The 13288-nt window shown below is 34.2% G+C and overlaps 1 protein-coding gene across 1 annotated transcript; it reads right to left on the bottom strand.

The window, feature by feature from the left end:
- Window positions 1-1815: 1815 nt before the first annotated feature.
- Window positions 1816-2343, bottom strand: LOC139494031 (zinc finger protein 235-like). The gene has a single exon (XM_071282197.1). The coding sequence runs from the start codon at window positions 2341-2343 to the stop codon at window positions 1816-1818; it is 528 nt and encodes a 175-aa protein (XP_071138298.1).
- Window positions 2344-13288: the final 10945 nt, after the last annotated feature.

Below are 13288 nucleotides of genomic sequence, written 5' to 3'. Positions count from 1 at the left end.
GAAAAGGGACACAACTTCGCTGATTTTCACATGTATGCACAAGAAGAATGCCATGACTAAAATTGTCAACAACGAATTGACGTCAAGTGGTAATTCATAGTAGATTTTTAAGGAAAATAAAATACAAACTTTGAACAATTACAACACATTAAGTAGGTATATCACAGCATGTGTCCACGTGACTCTATGGTGAGTTCTAGCTGTCAGTAGAATATTCGTGACAAAAAGGGTGGTGGTTCCAACTACATGTCCCCATTCAAATACATGGATCCGCCAATGCACCATACAGTGTTGTGTAATTTAGGCAGCAAACATTTTTTTTTTGGGGGGGGGGGGGGGGGGGGCTATGTTTTTTTTGTTGAAAAAAAAGTTTGTTTTCAGTTTTTGGAGGGGAAAAAAATTGTTTTTGACCATGAGAAATTTTTTTTGTTTTTTTTACACATGTCTCTTTGAGAGTTCTGGCTCTCAGTAATACATTGAACATTGGTATCATATTTATTACGTTTATCACCTGTATGTGTACATGTTCCCGACCGTATGAGTATTTGGACTGTACGTTTCAAATACGCATACGGTCGGGCCGTACGCATACGGTCGGGCCGTACGCGTACGGTCTGACTGATTTTAAGAAGTAGATCAAGTTCCTTACATACGAATGTATATTACAGATCAACATAACTGAAATCTCGAATTAATATAAAATTTAAAATAGTAATTGGAATAAAAACATAATATTTTAATTATTCAAAAAAGTCGCGGTAATTTAATCCGTTAATCTCATGTATTTAGCATGTCAGAAATACATGTACACAGACAGATGCTGAGACCGACTCACAGCCCGTGAGCCGGATGCTGAAAACGACTTACAGGCAGAAACTGTTCAACCTGCCCGAAAACGACGACGAACTGAAACGTCAGAAATATCTACAGAATACGATGGTTCAGACTACAGACCGACACAGGACGAAATCATGGCAGTTGATGATTTTATGATTCTGAATGACATTATAACTGACAACTGTACCATAGCAATGGACTACGGACAAATGACGTCTCACGACAGAATATACGAAAGATACTTGACAAAAATTATAAAAAATCTGTCGAAAATACAATGAGAAAATATAATAAAAAAGTATCAAAAACTGATGCAAAAATTGAAAAAGGTAGTTTTGTCACTGTGCGAATACCAGTTGTTGATAGGGCATCATGAGATCTTCCCAGATTATTATGTAGAGTTAAGATGCAAATTTGTACAAGCTAGCATGCGAATTTGGTATATTGAACTCATGTTATATGATATGGGTAATATTGAACTTTTGACAAGAAAAATTGAAACTGAACATTGGAGTACAAACTGAATATCCTTGCATGCCATCGCAAAACAAGCAAGTTTTTCTCTTTCAAGTAAGAGATGCAAATGTAAAGGAACATGCCTGACAAAGACAAGCAAATGCAAAGGAACATGCCTGACAAAGACATGCAAATGTGAAAAATGCAAGTGTCACCCGGGCCGAGAGTGCCAAAACAGGATTTCGATAGACAATTAATTTCAGAACTATTCAATTCAATTAAATGTTCACTAGTTTACTTTATTTATCTAATTGTAATACATTATTAAATGTTAATTTGTAAAACGCAATAAAAGTTTGTTGATAAATCTTTGTCTAAAATATACCCATACGGTCAAATACCGGTATGGTCCAGTTCGTACTAGACCGTATGAGTATACTCGTACGGTCCGATCGTACGCGTATGGTCGGACCGTACGAGAATACGCATACGGTCCGGACCGTACGCGTACGGTCAAAATACTCATACGGTCTGGAACATACACATGTCTCTTTGTGAGTTCTGGCTCTCAGTAAAACATTGAACACTAATATCACATTTATTAGGGTTATCACCAGTATGTGTACACATGTATTTTTGTGAGTTCTGACTCTCAGTAATACATTGAACATTTGTATAACATTTATCACGTTTATCACCAGTATGTGTACACATGTCTCTTTGTGAGTTCTGGCTCTCAGTAATACATTGAACATGTATATCACATCTATTACGTTTATCACCAGTATGTGTACACATGTCTCTTTGTGAGTTCTGACTCTCAGATAAACATTGAACATTTGTATCACATTTATTATGGTTATCACCAGTATGTGTACACATGTATTTTTGTGAGTTCTGACTCTCAGATAAACATTGAACATTTGTATCACATTTATTATGGTTATCACCAGTATGTGTACACATGTATTTTTGTGAGTTCTGACTCTCAGATAAACATTGAACATTTGTATCACATTTATTATGGTTATCACCAGTATGTGTACACATGAGGGTTTGGATGGGGTTAAATGATTAGAGAATAATGCCCTTAAAAATGAAGATAAGAGAATAATGGGCAAAAAAAAAAAGATTAGAGAAATGTGTGGTCTAAAAATATAATAAATATTGAATGATTAATAAAAGAAAACGCTAAAAATTAACTGTTAACAGAATTTTCCCTTCTTAAAATTTTAAGAAAATTATCAAAATTATCATTGTAAAAACCTTTTTTGGTTTCGTGATAACAGACTATAGGATTCAGTCAATGTAAACTGGTTTCCAATACTTCTACTCGGACTTTTAATTAAGTGGCGGATCAAGAGATGGGCGTAGAGGGCGTTCGCTCCCCCCTTTTTTGCTCGGACTTTTTTTTTAAATTGATTAATCAGACTAGACTTCGTGAACATGGTGAGCTTTGCCATTTCCCGTGTACCACTATTTAATTTTAATATGACAATTGTTGACTTATAAAGATATTTTTCGCTGGAATTTACTGATTTTCAAATTCATGTGATTCGATATGGTGGAGTGTAGTTTGTCGAATAAAACGTCTCTCAGTCATTTTGAAATTCAAATTTCAGTAACACATTGCGTAGGCTGAGGATGACAATCATGACTCCTTCAAAGCGACACAGGATTTAGCAAGAACATATTGACTTCTATTTCACTATTCCACCAAACAGAAAGTAATGCTCTATAGACTATTACACACTCATAAAAAAAAATTCCACAGCAATAGTATCTAACTACGGAAACATGTTTGACCCCGAACGCCCCAGCCTATTTTAAAATAATATAGCTGAATAATAATCCCCAGTTAGTATAAGCTTTATATAGATTTAAAGTCGTAAGTACGAACCATTTGATTTGAGGAGACAGTCTTAGATATATTTTGAGAGAAAAAAAATTGACTCTGATTTTTGCCTTAAACAAAAATTCTACACGCAAAACACTGAAAAATCTTGTCCACTTTTTTGCTATTAGAAACGAAAATTCCCAACAGAATTATTTAGCATGAAATGAACATGATGAATAAAAGCGGGCATATTTTTTTGTGGCAGCGGTTTTCATGTCTGACGGGATTTCTGTTTCGCCGAACTGATATATATGGAATACTTTTTTCAAGACCAGACTGCAACCTGCCTGCTGTGTATGGCCTTTATGTCTTCATTTGTCGGCCGGCATTCATAAATTCGTTGTCATTTCAGACTCATTCTAAGCCTTTGATTGATTTGGAACCCTTAATGTTGTTGGGTGAAACATATCAACCAAACATTTGGATAAAAATTTCTTGTTTGTCTTTTTTTACTTGTGTCGATCGTATTTCAAATTCAATCGAATAGCCCAGCGTATATCTTGTTAACAACAACAACTCTGTGAGGTTATTCTAACTTACCTTACAACAAACGTGCGAGAATTTACCATGCCTATGTTTTACTGACAAATCACACATTAAATCTATCAGTACATAGCTTTTGGATCTAAACTATCATTTAATGATAGAAATTAATAGGGAGATACGGCATCTAAAATGTCCAACCCTTAAACCTTACCAGCAACTACAAAATATGCATGCCCAACGCCAGGAACCGTTTAATAAGTGCATATTTCACTTATTTTATGTTTTTAGTCCTAAAAAGGAGCCAAAAAAAAATTTCGACTCGTTCTTCTCGGCTATCTTTACAAAATACGGCCCCTCTTTCAAAAAATCTGAATCCGCCCCTGTTTATAGCTGACTATGCGGTTGGCTTTTGTTCATTGTTGAATGCCGTACAGTGACCTAAAGTTGTTAATTTCTGTGTCATTTGATCTCTTTGAATAGTTGTTTCATTGGCAATTACACCACATCTTCTTATATGTAGCCAAAATCACTGGAAAGAACTGATGAGAACTTGGACTTGTTACTTTAAGGAACTAGCACTTAAATCATGCAGAACAATACACGTCAACACGTCATTGTTGAGAAACAAATGAACGCCTTGCTGTTGTTTGGAAATCACAGTTCTCATTCATTTAAAAGAATGTTTTTACTCTTTTTAGCTCACCTGGCCTAAAAGGCCATGTGAGCTTTTCTCATCACTTGGCGTCCGTCGTCGTCGTCGTCGTCGACGTCGTCGTCGTCGTTAACAATTTTTCAAACATCTTCTCCTCTGAAACTACTGAATGGATTTGAATGAAACTTAGCATGATTGTTCCTTAGATTATCCTGCACAAAGTGTGTGCTTCGATTTTTGATCCGTCAAAAAACATGGCCGCCGTTACTTAAAATAGAACATAGGGGTCAAATGCAGTTTTTGGCTTATATCTCAAAAACGAAAGCATTTAGAGCAAATCTGACAAGGGGTAAAAATGTTCATTAGGTCAAGATCTATCAGCCCTGAAATTTTCAGATGAATCAAACAATTCATTGTTGGGTTGCTGCCACTTAATTGGTAATTTTAAGGAAATTTTGCAGTTTTTGGTCATTATCTTGAATATTATTATAGATAAAGATAAACCGTAAACAGCAAAAATAATCAGCAAAGTAAGATCTACAAATAAGTTAAATGACCAAAATTGTCAATTGACCCCTTAAGGGGTTATTGTCCTTTAATGACAATTTTTCACAATTTGTTCATCACATTTGCTAACTTTAAAAAATCTTCTCCTCTGAAACTACTGAATGGATTTGGATGAAACTTAGCATGATTGTTCCTTAGATTATCCTGCACAAAGTGTGTGCTTCGATTTTTGATCTGTCAAAAAACATGGCCGCTGTTACTTAAAATAGAACATAGGGGTCAAATGCAGTTTTTGGCTTATATCTCAAAAACGAAAGCATTTAGAGCAAATCTGACGGGGGTAAAAATGTTCATTAGGTCAAGATCTATCAGCCCTGAAATTTTCAGATGAATCAAACAAACCATTGTTGGGTTGCTGCCACTTAATTGGTAATTTTAAGGAAATTTTGCAGTTTTTGGTCATTATCTTGAATATTATTATAGATAAAGATAAACTGTAAACAGCAAAAATGATCAGCAAAGTAAGATCTACAAATAAGTTAAAATGACCAAAATTGTCAATTGACCCCTTAAGGGGTTATTGTCCTTTAATGACAATTTTTCACAATTTGTTCATCACATTTGCTAACTTTAAAAAATCTTCTCCTCTGAAACTACTGAATGGATTTGGATGAAACTTAGCATGATTGTTCCTTAGATTATCCTGCACAAAGTGTGTGCTTCGATTTTTGATCTGTCAAAAAACATGGCCGCTGTTACTTAAAATAGAACATAGGGGTCAAATGCAGTTTTTGGCTTATATCTCAAAAACGAAAGCATTTAGAGCAAATCTGACGTGGGGTAAAAATGTTCATTAGGTCAAGATCTATCAGCCCTGAAATTTTCAGATGAATCAAACAAACCATTGTTGGGTTGCTGCCACTTAATTGGTAATTTTAAGGAAATTTTGCAGTTTTTGGTCATTATCTTGAATATTATTATAGATAAAGATAAACTGTAAACAGCAAAAATGATCAGCAAAGTAAGATCTACAAATAAGTTAATATGACCAAAATTGTCAATTGACCCCTTAAGGGGTTATTGTCCTTTAATGACAATTTTTCACAATTTGTTCATCATATTTGCTAACTTTAAAAAATCTTCTCCTCTTAAACTACTAAACCAAATTCAACCAAACTTCAACTGAATGATCAGTAGGGTGTATAAAATAAAGTTTGTGCTTTATTTTTTATTTCGTCAAAAAACATGGCCGTCATGGCTAAAAATAGAACACAGGGTAAAATGCAGTTTTTGGCTTATACCTCAAAAACTCCAGCATTTAGAGCAAATAAGACAAGAAGTTAAAGTATTTATTAGGTCAAGGTTTAACTGTCCTGAAATTTTCAGCCGAATTGGGTAACTGGTTTTTCAGGTATAATGCCCCTGAATTGATGATTTTAAAGAAATTTTGCAGTTTTTGGTTATTATCTTGAATATTATTATAGATACAGATAAACTGTTAATAGCAAAAATGTTAAGCAAAGTAAGATCTACAAATAAGTCAATTTGACCAAAATTGTCAATTGACCCCTTAAGGAGTTATTGCCCTTTAAAGACTTTTTTCACAATTTGTTCATCATGTTGACTTACTTTAAAAAATCTTCTCCTTTGAAACTGCTGTATCAATTTCAGCCAAACTTAGGCTAAATGAGTTTCAGAGTATCTAGTATAAATTTTATATTTCATTTCCTTGTATGTCAGAAACATAGCTCCTATGGCTAAAATAGAACATAGGAGAAAATGATTTTTTTTTTGCTTTTGAAGAAAATAGGACGATTCAAAGAACATTAAATAAATTGAAAAGCCAAAATAATCATTGATGAGAGATTTAACCAAAAAAATTAAGGTGAGCGATTCAGGCTCTTGAGAGCCTCTTGTTTTTTAAAGCTTAAGATGAAAGAAAACTGGGGAAAAATTAAAGAATACAGCGTAAAAAATCACTTTTAAAGAATAGACTTATTTTTTGAAGATTAGAGAAAAAAGGGGTGAAAATTAAATGTTTACAGAATAACAGAACCCCCCCCCCCATTCAGACCCTCACACATGTCTCTTTGTGAGTTCTGGCACTCAGTAACACATTGACCACTTACACCACATTAATTAGGTTTATCACCAGTTTGTTTCCATATGAACACGTAAGAACTTGCTGTTAGCATACATATATATTACACAATCATTAATTTTTATGTCTCGACAGTCGATGAACCATGTCACGACAGTCCAAGAACGCTTACACTGGATTATCAAGGTTTATACCAGTGAGTGTTTACAAAACTGTTCAAGTTCTGACTGTGGTCATGAATGTTTTTTGTTACCATCTCTGTTTAGTTATGACTATTGTCATGCCTCTGAAACTGCTGTTTTCATCTTTGTGTAAGCTATGACTGTTGTCATGTTTATACGTTCTGGCTGTTTGTAATTGCCAATTACCAATTGACCACATTTATATGTGTCCGTAATTCTTTAAGCGTTAACTGTCATTCACAAAATAAACATTTACAACACATTAAATTAATATATATTCACATGTCTATGTTCTGACTGTTATTGAAATATTAAAAACATTTTATGTAGTTTATTTTTCAATGAACTAGTACACATTTTGAAAAGGGGCCAACTGCAGCCTGTCTCGTATTTATGTTCAAATGTTGTTATTGGCAGCCTGTCTCGTACATGTATATATGTTCGAATGTTGTTATTGGCAGCCTGTCTCGTATATATGTTCAAATGTTGTTATTGGCAGCCTGTCTCGTATATATGTTCAAATGTTGTTATTGGCAGCCTGTCTCGTATATATGTTCAAATGTTTTTATTGGCAGCCTGTCTCGTATATATGTTCCAATGTTGTTATTGGCAGCCTGTCTCGTATATATGTTCGTATGTTGTTATTGGCAGCCTGTCTCGTATATGGGTCAGGATCCCTAATAGACCTTGAGATGAGGAACTCAGATGACGTAATTAAAAAAAAATATTAGTCCGCCATACAATTGTGGATGCTGTGATTTTAAAAATGGACATAAATGAACAATAAGAACTGTTTTATAGAGCTGATGTGATGAGAAAAGAAAGATGTAGATTTGACCTGAAATAAATTATTAGAAAGGACAATTTTTTTATTGAATTTTATGATCAGAATTTTGGGATTATTTCATGAGGAGAGTGACATTTTTCACCATCTTCCGGGGTCCAGCAATTTGCGAAAAAAGTAATCTCACTTGCCACCCCGAAAATTTAACCAGACATGTATAAATGTATCAGCTTCGATATGAGCCATCATACATGTTCAAGTAAACGATATGGACTGAGCAACGGAGGAAAACGTTACCATTACGGCCTATGGAGAATTAATTGTAAATGTATACCCATATATGTTCAAATGTTGTTATTGGCAGCCTGTCTCGTATATATGTTCAAATGTTGTTATTGGCAGCCTGTCTCGTATATATGTTCAAATGTTGTTATTGGCAGCCTGTCTCGTATATGGGACAATACCCCTAATGCGCCTTGAAATGAGGAACAAAAGTCACGTGTAAACAAAAAATCTCTGTGTAGTGATATTTGACACATTTCTATGATAAACAAATGACTGAGTTGAACCATTAGTGTTAATTTGGAAAATAAGGGAACACAGAATAAATGTGTAAAAACCATGGAGCTATGAAATGTGTTCAAAGTATTAAAATTTCAAAGAACTTATTGTGTTAAAATTGGGATTTTTTACTATGAGGAGCGACATCGCAAAAGGATACTCGGGGTTTGCTAAATTACGGGAAAATGAATCACACTTCGTACCCCGAAAATTTAACCACATATGCCAAAATGTCTCAGCTTCGAAACAAGCCATCATACATATACAAGTTTACGATATGGGCTGAGCAACCATTACGGCCTATGGAGAAACAATTGCGCATATTGCCCCATATATACGTTCGAATGTTGTTACATGTATTGGCAGCCTGTCTCGTATATATGTTCAAATGTTGTTATTGACAGCCTGTCTCGCGATGAGATTTTAATACATTGCTGAAGACCCATTGGTGGCTATCGTCTGTGTTTTAAGATCCGGTTGTCTCTTTCACACATTCCCCGTATTTATTCTCAAGTATATAATATTTTATTGAATACCGACTTTGAATAAAACTTAATTGATTGAACAATTTAATTTTAACGTAACATTTATATATATGTTCTAATGTTGGTGTTATTGACATATTGAATATTTACACAACATTTACAGCCAAAGGTCTTTTGTAAGTTGTTACATTGGCGGATCCAGGGGTATGTTCCGGGGGTTGGACCCCCCTTTTTCTTGGTAGATCAATGCATTTGAATAGGAGCATATAGCTGGACCCCCCTTTTAGTCTGGGTTGGCACCCACTTTTAAAATGGCTGGATCCGCCCCTGTATTGTATTATGATATTTTAGCCAAGAAACGAGCTCTCTCTACTTCCTAAAGCCGTAGATAATCTGTTACTTATCAAGCTACTCATATTTTACACTTCCCAAAGCCGTAGATAATCTGTTACTTATCAAGCTACTTCATATTTTACAATTCCCGAAGTCGTAGATAATCTGTTACTTATCAAGCTACTTCATATTTTACACTTCCCGAAGTCGTAGATAATCTGTTACTTATCAAGCTACTTCATATTTTACAATTCCCGAAGTAGTAGATAATCTGTTACTTATCAAGCTACTTCACATTTTACACTTACCGAAGTCGTAGATAATCTGTTACTTATCAAGCTACTTCATATTTTACACTTCCCGAAGTAGAAGATAATCTGTTACTTATCAAGCTACTTCATATTGTACACTTCCCGAAGTAGTAGATACTCTGTTACTTATCAAGCTACTTCACATTTTACACTTCCCGAAGTAGTAGATAATCTGTTACTTATCAAGCTACTTCATATTTTACACTTCCCGAAGTAGTAGATAATCTGTTACTTATCAAGCTACTTCATATTGTACACTTCCCGAAGTAGTAGATAATCTGTTACTTATCAAGCTACTTCATATTTTACACTTCCCGAAGTAGTAGATAATCTCTTACTTATCAAGCTACTTCATATTTAACACTTCCCGAGGTCGTAGATAATCTGTTACTTATCAAGCTACTTCACATTTTAAACAAGTAAAAATTGTTGTCAGAATGATTTCATGTATGTAGCATGCAACGTTCGTCACCTTTTTGACTAAATTGCTCATTAAATATGTATACTACATGTATTATATTTTTCACAGGTATGCGCTGTTTCACCGCTATCCTGGGTTAGTAGGAAGGTTGAGCGTTCAGAAACGTTACTATCCACGATATATTCTATATAAGTCTGTCAAAATCGGACCTCTTTTCCCGTGTGCATAAGTTACATGGGGTTTTGCTCATTGTTGGGGCTGTGTAGTGACTTTAATGCTGTAAATTAAGAAATTAGTGCGAGGTTTTTATTATTGCGAAAAATGCGACAGAGTTCGATACGCCGAATAATTCAAACTCGAATTTTGAAATATTTTATATCAATTAAACAGGATTTTTCTAAAAATCATAAAAGGTGAAATGGCATTTAAGTCTTCAATTACAAAATCTCAACAAGTGTGCACACACTGAAATGTCTCGCCTTTTTTACTAATCATTGTTATTATGTTTTTTGACCTAAATATAAAGCTTTATTACATAAACGAAACATTAACCAAGAAAATGAAACATTGATCAATGAACCATGAAAATGAGGTCAAGGTCAGATGAACCATGCCAGGCAGACATGTACAGCTAACAAGTCTTCAATACAACAAATATAGTTGACTTATTGCTTATAAATAAAGAAAAACAGACCAAAACACAAACACTTAACACTTAGCAATGGACCGCGAAAATGAGGTCAAGGTCAAATAAAACCTTTGTAACTGACATATAGATCATAAAATATTTCCATACACCAAATATAGTTGACCTAATGCATAAACTATTAGAAAAATAGACCAAAACTGATAAACTTAACTTTGACCATTTAACCATGAAACTGAGGTCACATGTACACCTTACAATCATTTTATACACCAAGTATAGTAGACCTATTGCATATAGTATAAGAAAAACAGACCAAAACACAAAAACTTAACTATAACCACTGAACCATGAAAATGAGGTCAAGGTCAGATGACACCTGCAAGTTGGACATGTACACCTTACAGTCCTTCCATACACCAAATATACTAGACATATTGCTTATAGTATCGGAGATATGGACTTGACCACGAAAACTTAACCTTGTTCACTGATCCATGAAATGAGGTCGAGGTCAAGTGAAAACTGTCTGACAGGCATGAGGAGCTTGCAAGGTACGCACATACTAAATATAGTTATCCAATTACTTATAATTAGAGAGAATTTAACATTACAAAAAATCTTATTTTTTTTTCAAGTAGTCACTGAACCATGAAAATGAGGTCAATGACATTGGATAATGTGACTGACGGAAAGTTCGTAACATGAGGCATCTATATACAAAGTATGAAGCATCCAGGTCTTCTGTCTTCTAAAATATAAAGCTTTTAAGAAGTGAACTAACACCGCCGCCGCCGGATCACTATTCCTATGTCGAGCTTTCTACAACAAAAGTTGCAGGTTCGACAATAATAAATGCACGCAATAATATCTGAATTTATAAAAAAGTGTTTCTTTTCGCTGTAAGTTCTGACGGTCAGTTTACACCTTCACAACATGTACACGTGTAATCGCTGTGTGTACTCTGACTCAAAGTTTTCTATAAAACCTCAATGTTTCATCACACACCAATTTTCAACCAGTACTTTAAAATCAGAATGCGTTCGACTCGAATCTAAATTGGCTAGGCGTGTTTATATTTTCCGGCTACCGAAAGTCGTTGACTTGGTTTATTCCGGGAATACCGGCTTCTTCGACGAATAACAGAGTACACATGCTGAAATAATAAATTCATATTGAAAGTTTGCAACATGAAAGCTTTACCACAAGTATCACATACGCTTAACATTATCAATGTTCTATCATGATAATGAGGTCAAGTATCACATACGCTTATCATTATCGATGTTCTATCATGATAATGAGGTCAAGTATCACATACGCTTATCATTATCGATGTTCTATCATGATAATGAGGTCAAGTATCACATACGCTTATCATTATCAATGTTCTATCATGATAATAAGGTCAAGTATTACATACGCTTAACATTATTAAAGTTCTATCATGACAATGAGGTCAAGTATTACATACGCTTACCATTATCAATGTTCTATCATGATACTGAGGTCAAGTATCACATACGCTTATCATTATCAATGTTCTATCATGATAATAAGGTCAAGTATAACATACGCTTAACATTATCAATGTTCTATCATGATAATGAGGTCAAGTATCACATACGCTTAACATTATCAATGGTATATCATGATAATGAGGTCAAGTATCACATACGCTTAATATTATCAATGTTGTATCATGATAATGAGGTCAAGTATCACATACGCTCAACATTATCAATGTTCTATGATAATGAGGTCAAGTATCACATACGCTTATTATTATCAATGTTCTATCATGATAATAAGGTCAAGTATCACATACGCTTATCATTATCAATGTTCTATCATGATAATAAGGTCAAGTATCACATACGTTTAACATTATCAATGTTCTATGATGTCATGGTCAATGCTTATAGTATACGATTTTCAAATTTACGAAAATGTCTAAATGAAAATGAGGTCACGGTCAGAAAATATCTGCCTGGAAGACAATATAAAAAAGATGTGGTATGATTAACAATGAGACAACTATCCACAAAAGACCAAATGATAGAGACATTAACAACTATAGGTACATGTAACCGTACGGCCTTCAACAATGAGCAAAGCCCATACCGCAAAGTCAGCTATAAAAGGAAGTTCACCAATTACAATTATAAGCTTCCAAAATAGACTTGACCTATTACATCATTTTGTACATCAGGAATTTGAAAAATATACAGAAACACACAAACTTAAAGAAATATGAAACGAGTGAATATAGTATAAAATCATGTTTATCCAATTCTGGAACCAATGCATGTATATATCCTAAACTTAGTCCTCTGTGCACGAATTTATTATTTTTTACGCAAATATATCGTTTATAAATCGTCTCTCTCTCTGTTACGATTTAACCAATATGGCTGCTCATTAAATGCCGTGTTTTGAAGCAGAAGTTTACCGATTGTCACCTTATGGTAAACAAATAACAAAAAGCATGGCTATTGAGCACGTGTTTAACATGTACAATCAGATAATAATTGTTTATTGTATACTGGTTAGAACGACTTGTTTACATACTTAACCATCATTCCATACACCAATTATAGTTGACCTGTTGGTTATAATACTTGAAAAC

This window comes from Mytilus edulis, chromosome 11 (assembly GCF_963676685.1).
Source record: "Mytilus edulis chromosome 11, xbMytEdul2.2, whole genome shotgun sequence".
In the NCBI taxonomy this organism is placed as follows: domain Eukaryota; kingdom Metazoa; phylum Mollusca; class Bivalvia; order Mytilida; family Mytilidae; genus Mytilus; species Mytilus edulis.
This window is presented reverse-complemented; position numbering and strand designations above follow the sequence as displayed.